Source organism: Scleropages formosus, chromosome 2, assembly GCF_900964775.1.
Source record: "Scleropages formosus chromosome 2, fSclFor1.1, whole genome shotgun sequence".
Taxonomy (NCBI): Eukaryota; Metazoa; Chordata; class Actinopteri; order Osteoglossiformes; family Osteoglossidae; genus Scleropages; species Scleropages formosus.
Window position 1 is genome coordinate 39,514,695 of NC_041807.1, and position 9,988 is coordinate 39,524,682.

Below are 9,988 nucleotides of genomic sequence, written 5' to 3' on the forward strand. Positions count from 1 at the left end.
ACTGGACTTTGTGGCCCCGGGTTCGGGTCCACATCGCCAGGGAATCTCAGGTCCCACCGCCATCCTTCAGGAGCCTCGGATGCACATGAGCCATTGCAGCCCCTGTGCAAACAAGAGCTGGACTCAAATTATTGTTTCATAATTTCATACCATGAGAGTGTTGTTGGAAAGCACCTGGCGGCCGCTCATTTGCCATTCAAATGAAAGAAACCGCGGTGAAAAACACAAGATATTGCGGGTAGAAACGCTTTTTATTCCTTTTTCATACACATTGCAAAACTGTTCAAATGCCAATCAATGTTTTCCCAAAGAAAAAAAAAAAAAGACACTGATGTTATGTTGCATATTTTGGCGGCCGCTGCTGAGCTCTTAACACTTTTTACCTGGTTGTTGGTGTAAGTAAGAGTGAATCCCTCAGGCATCCTCGTTATGGAAACGATCTCTCAGCATTAACAGTTATTATAAACGAGTCCGCGGTAAAATACAGTATGTTCTGGACCTTTCCTCACTTTTGCGTGTTTTCTGAGAAGAACCAGATTATTTTCCCCAAACGCTTCCCGACAATTGGAGTTTGTTAAAAAGCAGCTCCCGCGTGAGGAAAACTGAACACTGTAAAAAGTTTATAGCTAAAAAAAAAAAAGTTGCTTCCACTTCGAAAGATTCGAGTAAAACTAAAAAAAAAAAAAAAAAAATGGTTAAGGCAACTGTTTATTTATTAAATAATTTAAACAAAAGCTCAGTGTTACAGTTTGCTCCCCCCCACTGCTGTGTGTGGACGTGCCACGCGTGGATATATTTGTGTGAATTAAATATATACGTATATATATATGTGTGTGTAAAAAAGAGAACGGATCCAAGGCAAGCGGCAATAATAAAAGAGTCCGTAACAAAAAGCCTCGTAACGGGAGCGGCGCTTCCAGCGGACCCCCCACGGCTCAGAGGAGCGCGCGCTTGGCGCACGCGAGGTCGCGGTTGTGCACGAGGCGCCACATGCGCAGCAGCTCCTGCGCGCCCAGCCGGTGCACCACTATGAGGCTCCTGAAGAAGCACGGGTCGTTGTTCATGGGGCTCACCTTCCTCTTGCTGATGCCGAAGGTGCGGAAGCCCGGGTGCAGCTCGGGCGCCACGCGCAGCCTCTGCAGGCACATGCCCAGGAAGACGTCGTCGATGGGGTAGAGCTCCAGGGCCTCGGAGGCCAAGAGCAGCCTGCGCGCGAGCTCCGAGGACATGAGGAAGCCGCCGCCGCCCACGTAGGGCGGGTAGGGCTGGTCGAAGAGCTCGCGCGGGATGTAGTACTTGCTCTCGCGGTTGCGGATGGGGATCGCCTTGGAGATGGTGTCGCCCACGAAGAGGGAGCGCGCGCCGCCCGCCTCCTGCGCCTTGAAGTCGATGAGCTCCAGCAGGTTGCCCGTGTGCACGAACACGTCGTCGTCGCCCTTGAAGACGAAGCGCGCGCGCGCGCAGTGCAGCGCGAACCACCTGAGGAAGTTGACCTCCTTGAGGGTCAGGTTGAAGAAGGTGTCCATGAAGTCCCACTGCAGGATGTCGCCGTAGAGGCGGTCCTCGTACTCGAGCAGCTTCTGCAGGTTCTTGTGGTCCTTGCCCGCGGACGGCGCGCCCAGCAGGAAGAGGGTCTTGACGCGGCGGCCGCCCTCGAGCGCCTGCTCGCGGCCCCACGTGCGCCGCACCGCCTCGCGCCGGTCGTGCTGCTCGATCACGGACTTGACCACCACGAGCAGGTGCACGTCCTCGGCGCGGCACTTCTCCGGGTGGTCGATGAGCATCGGGAAGTAGCGGCAGTGGCGGCGCAGCGCGTACTGCTGGAAGCGCGGCTCGAGGCGCCGGAACCACTCCTTGGCGCGCAGCGACTCGTCCGCCGTGCAGTTGGCCACGCGCACGTCCCACGCGGCGGCGGGCGCGAGCGTCGCGTTCGCCGGCCGGCGCGCCGCCGCTGCCGCCGCCGCCGCCGGGCGCGCCTTCGCGCCGCTCTCGGGGACGCGCAGCCGGTGCAGCGTGAGCAGCGTGGCCGAGGCGAGCGAGAGCGAGAGCAGCGCCTTGAGGAGCCGCCGCCGTCGGAAGAAGAAGCACTCCACGGTCATCGCGCGCTCATCCTCGCGCCGCCCGGCCGCCCGCTACTACAAGTCGTGTCGCTCCCCGCGGCGGCGGCTACGGCGGCGGCGGCGGCCGCGGTGCTGGTGTCCATGGAAACGGGGCCCCGGCCCGGAGCGCGCGCCTTCCAGCGCCGAAAAGTGCGACTCCCGCCGCAACTAGTGTACATCTCCTGCGGCGGATCGCTCCTGGGACACACACACACACACACACTTCACTCACAAACGCGCTTGGCCGCGCTCCTCCTGTCCTCCTCCATCCTCCCGTCCCCTCCGTGTTTGTTCCGCTTTCCTGCTCGCGCTGCGCTCTTTAACCACTCCAGCCCACATCCACAGATGCGCGTGCGCGTCTGGGTACAACACGCCGATAAATACGCGGCGCGCGGACGGACCGAGAAGTGTGTGTGTGTGTGTGTGAGAGAGAGTGAGTGAGTGAGTGAGTGAGGGAGGGAGATTCAGCGTCAGATCCTTCATCAGAGCCACTACACTGGAGGTGGGACTCAAACCCAGCTCCTTCTAGCGCTAATATCTTCTATATCTCCTTTTCACATTTGTGTGTTTGTGCAAAAATATATTCCAGTGTGATTCTACATTCAGGTTATTCATACATGCAACTTTTTCTTTTCTTGCTGAGGAAACTTGGGTCAAGGCCCCTGTTCAAGTGATACATCCCGAGCCACCTGGGGCACAAAAGCACAAAATGACTCTCCCCACCAGAACAGGAGAGGCTCCGCTCAGGGTGGGATCGAATGTCAGACAGGTGTGTTTCGACAAGGGGTGTGAAGGTGGATTAGAGCAGAGGGCCACCACACTTTTAATAAACAAAGTGTGTGTGACATCCAGGTGACGATTTAATTATTTTGGAAACGGGGGAAATGTGCAAGAAATAAGGATAAAGAGTCAAATATCCAGATTCGGGTTTTGACTGTTTCAGAAGTCAGTTTTCCTTAGTGCATTTTTGCAAAGAAAAGATGAGAAATTGATTAATATGTAAATAAAAGCAGAGTGACCAAGATATCCTGTCTGGAAACTGACCGTCATTCGGTCGTTTTTCTTTTCTTTTTCATTCATGGTTTAGAGCTGCAGAGCTCCTGGTGCCGGTGGGTCGAGACTCGGGTTAGCGGCACTTTACCCGACTGGGTGTTGGTTCCCAAGCCAGATGCAGAAGTTCCGGAAGCGTCGGCAGCGCTTGACCCCGAGTAGGAGGCACCAAAGCATCACTTAGTCATAATTTCTTGTTTAGATGATACAAGCGGAGATTCAAAGCGAGAGATGAGAAAGAGAGATAAAGCAATGAAATCACAATGAGGTCATCGAAGACACGACCCTCTTGAGAGCCAAATAAGTAAGTAAATAAATAAATGGTTCTGAGCATTTTTTTAAGATTTTTACCCTTTTTTATAGGATTTCTAGAAAGCTGTTTCATCAGCTTCAATGATACAATTTCCTCCTCTCAGGTGCGGTTGGACTCAGTGGTGTGGTGTGCAAAATCGGGGAGATGCACATGAAAATACGTATGTCCTCTGTAGTGCACAAAATGAACAGTTGGCTCTCGATGAGCGGCTGTGGGTTGAGAACGGGCCGTGGACGGCGATCTGATGGTCAGGTTTAGAGGTCTGGTGGAAACGACGAGATCTTCCTTCAGAAATATGGCTTTATCGTCCTGTCAGCTGGAGGGATGGTGGACGGCGCAGCAATGCGTCCCACGCCTGAGTCCCAGACCCTCATCCAGTGCCCGGGGAAGTGCCGATTTCACAGTTCTTTCCCTTGCTTCTTGCGCTCAGACATGAGACGAGCGTTTCGCAGATGAACCTCAGTGACACCCAGAGACACAAAGTGAGATGTTAGAGAGGAGATAGCAGCTGAATAAATTTCCACTTGATCACGACTTCTGGCACCTTATCGCTGGCAGCAGACCCTGACCTGCTGGCTGTGGGGTGGGAGGAGGGTGGGCGTCAATCCTGCATTTGCTGAACATCTGCACTCAGCTCAGAACATTAAACTGCCACATTTTTATCTCAGGGATCACAATCCGTTGATCATTTTCCCACAGCATCCCTGGAAAAAACACGCAGTGCAGAATTCATAGTATTATTAGTGTTAATAAGTGTCAACAGCCCTTGTTCAGTGACACATAGGCGGTGAAAACTGCATTGATCTCTAGTGAAATGGCCTGAAACCGAGAGAGTCTCCATCCCACCTTGGAGTAGAACATTCTAGAAGGAGTTCACCGGGGTACTTTTACTTTTTATTCAATGATTTGTCTCTAAGATGACACAGTGTTAAGCTGCATGAAATTATTTACCATGTTAAGAGTAGGGTAGATTTACTGTATTATTGTCCGAATGCTACAGGCGAAATCCCCCTGCTGTATGATGCGGTAAATCATTGTAAGTACCTTTACTTGTCTCCCAGCAGTAAAGCTTTACTCCCAGTTTCAGTGAACGTCAAGTTAAAGAAGATGTTACGCGGCTGTGGCTTTTTGGCGCCCTCTACTGATGGTGTTCATATCACATACAGGCCGTTCCTAAGTTACGAACACCCGACTTACGAACAACCTGTAGGTACGAATCACTTCCTTACTAACCAGAAGTTTTTTTTTTTCTCACTCTTAAGTAACAATCAAATGAAAACTTCATAATTAAGCCTATAATATTAAAAAATTCTCGAGTTACTGTACATACAGTGGCTCGTAATAACAAACTGACTCTACTTTGCAACGCGCCTCAAAACATTGGGTGTCTACAGCAGTTCGTTGGTTCGTGAGCGGGATGCAAGAGCCTGAGGACCTTACACTTCCTTCTTTTCCCATTAACAGTGTCTCGTGTGTTACTCTATTTGCCTTTAATTTTTTTGTTTTTACACTGCTAACCATGGTACTAAAACGTAAATGTGATGCAAGTGATGGTGATGCATCAAAGAAAAGGAAAACAATCACGACTGAAACCAAAGTGGACATAATAAAGCGAACAGTGAAACGCCAAGGAACAATGGAAAAGCAAACAAAGTTTCTTTTTAATGTTTTGGACACGCACGCACGCACACACACACACACACACACCCCTCAACCAGCAGCACCTGGCTCCAATCGGAGCACATGGCTATAAAAGACACTTCTTCCCAGTTGCAGAATCTCACTCGAGACAATCCCTTCTCTGCGTTCTCAAACTTCCCACGTTTTGCTCTTCCAAATCCTGCCCCTCATCGTTCCCTAGTCTCGTTGCACGTCTCTTTGATGACGACCGCTCTCCTTGTCCCTCGACCACGATTTCGGATCCTTGCCAATGTCCAGTTCGCCAGTCGACCCACCATTCGCCCGTCCCGACCACAAGAACACGTCTAGTCCTTTGATTCTAAATAAACAATCTTGCACTTGGGTTCATCCTCCTTCGTGTCCTCTGTTCATCATGACAGTAGTGACATTTATTATCTCTTTCTGTGTGTCTCTCTATTATAAATACTGTAGTCACATTTATTATTATTATTACACACACATCATCTGAACCGCTTGTCCCATACGGGGTCGCGGGGAACCGGAGCCTAACCCGGTAATACAGGGCGCAAGGCTGAAGGGGGAGGGGACACACCCAGGACGGGATGCCAGTCCATCGCAAGGCACCCCGAGCGGGACTTGAACCCCAGACCCACCAGAGAGCAGGATCGAGTCCAACCCACCGCACCCCCCATTATTATTATTATTATTATTATTATATTAAAGATGTTTTACTGTATCCGGAAGTGTTTCCTTAGTGTGTTTTATGCACAGAAAGGTACACGATATACTATATACCAAGACAAACATTTGATAAACTGATGTTAGATACCTACCATACCGAACTGTTCCGATTTCCGTCAAAATCCGACTTAAAGACAGACTTGGGAATGGAACTCATTCATAATCTGGGGACTGACTGTACAGGTGATCTCCGATTTATGATGGTTCGACTTACGATTTTTCGACTTTGCGATGGTGAGCTGGCGATAGACATTCAGTAGAAACTGTACTTTGAATATGAATTTTGATTTTTTCCCGGGAAAGCGATATGCAGCGAGATACTCTCTCGCGATACCGGGCAGCGGCAGCGATCCGCATCCCCCAGTCTGTCACGCAGAGGTGTGTATTGGGTGTATTAAATGCATTTTTGACTTACGATACTTTTGGCTTATGATGGGTTTTGCAGAACATAACCCCATCGTTAACTGAGGACCACCTGTATACAGTAAAAAAAAAAACTGGTTACATTACATGACACACTGATGGATTACTTCCCCCTGTGGTGATCCAGTACTCTGCACCGATGATGAAGCTGTTTGTTCGGTTCCCTCCTTGGCCTCTCCCTTGACACACATTGCAGTGTTTGTTTTCTGCTTTATTGAGTGCATGTCTGAGTGTGTGTGTGTGTGTGTTTTTCCCCAAAATCCTTTGTTTACCCCAATTGTTTCGGTCACCTCTACATTAGACAGTTCCGACCATATTTTTTCTCAAGTTAAGATATACATGGTATGGGCTTTCAGTAATTTGTCGTTCTGTTCAGATTTGAAGGAGTATTTGAAGTTGCAAACAAAACACAAAAACGCGGTAATATTAACAATGGATGAAGTGAGCCGTGCAGATCAAATACTTTGGTCAGTTTCAGCTCCTGTCAAGAGAAAGTTGCGAGTTATGTGTGTGACAAGTGCGATGGTGCCAATATTTTTGGCCATGAATATATATGAAGGGAGGGGATGCGGTGGCGCAGTGGGTTGGACCGCAGTCCTGCTCTTTGGTGGGTCTGGGGTTCGAGTCCCGCTTGGGGTGCCTTGCGACGGACTGGCGTCCCGTCCTGGGTGTGTCCCCTCCCCCTCCGGCCTTACGCCCTGTGTTGCCGGGTAGGCTCCGGTTCCCCCGTGACCCCGTATGGGATAAGCGGTTCTGAAAGTGTGTGTGTGTATATATGAATGGATATTATTTTGAGCTGAAACAATAGGCTCCAGACCACCGGGACCCTGCACTGGACGGGTGCTTAGTGATAATGTGCCGACGGCTGATATGCTGTTTAAAGAATTACTTGTCACCTGTGTGTTCTCTTTTCAGGTTTGTCTTCATTAATAAATTCATATTTTATTTATCACACTCTCCTGTTTCTCTGCCGTGTGTCGCTGCCAGTCCCACCAGGGCGGACCATCGAAACGATGGAGAAAAACAGGATGGGGACTTGTCTGGGGTTCGAGTGTGTCGGAATATGTGTGTCTGCCCTGGGTTGCGACCCATATTCCGCCCTCACTTCCCCTTTCCTGTGGATTTTGTGCATTTTCTCACTTTGTTTCCATGTCGCTGGTTATCTGCCATGTTTTTACCGCGGTAGTGTGGCGAAGGCCCCGAGTCCTCGATGTCTCCGTGTTTTCGGATCTCTTTGGTGAGCTGCTGACACTTTGTTTACACCGAAATTCTACACCTCTTCATATGTCTGCACCCTCGCTGGCACAGGCCTCTGTGTGTGTGTGTGTGTGTGTGTGTGTGTGTGTGTGTGCGCACGCCCTTTCACACACCATGAAGTGATGGCGTGGCTTCAATGTGATGTTTGATGTGGCGTTTATTATTGTACATGTTTTCCTAAATGAGAAGACTTTGATTGTTTCCATGGCAACCTGGTCTTTGTTGATCAGCAGTGATTTTCTTAAGAGGACATTGTTGAGGTTGGGGGTGGGTGGGCTGCCATGGATACTGGGGGGGATTTCACAGCTTTCTAGGGGTAAAATGCACTAAATAGAGAGCAGAGAAAGTTGTCAGGTTAGAAGTGGTTTCCTGCAGGTGCTTTGGTTTCCTCCCACAGTCCAAAGGCAGCGTTTTTGATGAACCGATGACCTCAGTTGGCCCAGGGAACGAAGGGGGGGGGGCAGCTGTCATCCTGCGAGGGGCGCAGCAAAGCTACACATCCGCTGGTGTCCACTGCAAAGTGTGGACTTCCTGTCCAAACACAGAGGCTCCCAGGTGAACAGGAGGGATCGACAACACCCCCTCCCCCAACTCCCCCCAGTGCGGCTCCCTCCTCGAACCTCAAACATTGCAGTGTTTATTTTGTGCTCCTGTGTGTTGTTTGTGGGCCGTGTCCTTCCAGCCCCTGGTTGAAGTCCAGTTCCATTGTTTTTCTTTCATTTGTTCAGTCCCTGAAAAGTTTTCTTCCAAATGTTTTTGAATCGTTTGTTGTATCTTTGGCTCAAATGGAATAAGGGAAGCAGAGATTGTGTGTCGATGTGTGAGTGTGTGTGCGCAAGTACGTGTGCGTGTGTGTGTCTGTGATAGACTGGCATCTTGTCTACAGTCTTCCTGCCCTGTGCTCGGTGTTTCCTGGGATGAACTCCAGATCCCTGTGTCCCTCTACTGGAAGAGTGGCTGCTCAATGAATGAATGATCAAAAAGCCAACAAATGAATGAACAAACAAATTTATTTATTTATTTATTTTTTTTATCTTTTATAGAGCGCTCTAATCACGCAGTGACACAGAGCGCTTTAACACAGGCATAAGGCAAGAAAAACAGATACAAACAGAGAAGACAGTCAACTAATGGCTACCATAATGAAGAACTTATTATACAGCTACAAATATACCTACTGGCCACCGGGGAAAGGAACAAAAACTCCCAACTGAGAGTTGAGGGAGAAAAACCTCTGGGGGTCCACGGGCCAGTGGTAGCCCACCCCTCCTGGGCATTCTAGAAAATAACAATTTGTAAGCCAGTGTTTAACAAGTAATTATAATGTTGGTGAATGGCATCTTGGATCCCCGATTCGGCATGGAACATCTCGATCGTCACGGCAGCTGGACATCATCCTCTGTCAGCATGGGATTCGTCTGTCACCACTGGCCAGCCTCCTCAGGTCTTATGTAGCGAGGTAGTGCTCAACGAGAAGATAGGACAGAGTTAGTAATTTGTTACTTAAGTAAATTTAAAATGCATTTTTGTAAAGGTGATAAAATAAATAACCAAGGCAGGTTGAATTACATTATGAGGTGGAATGCCTGAGTGAACATGTAAGTCTTAAATCGAGATTTGAAAACAGAAACAGACGGGGCATTTCTGACAGTAACTGGTAGACTGTTTCACAGTTTAGGTGCTCCATAACTAAAGGTGAGACCTCCTACTGAGGTCTTATTGATCACAGGTACTTTAAGGTAACCTGCATCTAGTGAACGGAGGTATCGTCCTGGGATGTAAAAATTAATGATCTCACAAAGGTAAGCCAGAGCAATGCCATGTATTGCCTTATAGGTCAAAAGTAGGATTTTATAATCAACTCTAAAAGAGATCGGGAGCCAACGCAACGATTTAAGTGCCTGTGTTATGGTCAAACTTCCTAGTTCTAGTGACAATTCTCGCAGCAGCATTTTGTACCAACTGCAGCCTGGATACAGTCTGGTACGGACAACCCGACAATAAAGCATTACAGTAATCCAGCCTGCTTGAAACAAAAGCATGAACCAGTTTCTCAGAATCCCGTCTACAAAGGAATCGCTGCATTATAGCTATGCTTCTTAACTGAAGGAAGCACGACTTAGTCAAAGCATATACACGCGATACAAATGACAGCTTTCCATCCAACAGGACACCCAAATCCTTGACACAGTTGGTACGCTTGAAGGTAATACCATTTGTTGTAAATATTGACGCGATTGAGTCGAGAGTTTTAGCATCACCACCCACCACAAGTACCTCTGTTTTACTGGCATTTAGAGATAAAAAATTATTACTCATCCATAATTTTGTACTGGTAAAACAATTAGTTAACGACACCACATGTGATGGATCATCAGGCTTGAACGATACATAAAGCTGAAGAAATGAGAATATCATTAACAACACGTGTAAGTGCCGTTTCAGTGCTGTGACCAGTGCGGAA

The 9,988-nt window shown here is 48.7% G+C and overlaps 1 protein-coding gene across 1 annotated transcript; it reads right to left on the reverse strand.

The window, feature by feature from the left end:
* Positions 1–707: 707 nt before the first annotated feature.
* On the reverse strand, positions 708–2,495 carry b3gnt7l (UDP-GlcNAc:betaGal beta-1,3-N-acetylglucosaminyltransferase 7, like). The gene has a single exon (XM_029249720.1). It carries the CDS (start codon positions 2,097–2,099, stop codon positions 936–938), a length of 1,164 nt encoding a protein of 387 aa, XP_029105553.1. The 5' UTR covers positions 2,100–2,495; the 3' UTR covers positions 708–935.
* Between the last annotated feature and the right edge of the window lie 7,493 nt (positions 2,496–9,988).

Excerpts from the sequence above, each read along its gene's own strand:
- b3gnt7l (XM_029249720.1), bottom strand. The coding sequence starts at position 2,099 with ATGACCGTGGAGTGCTTCTTCTTCCGACGGCGGCGGCTCCTCAAGGCG.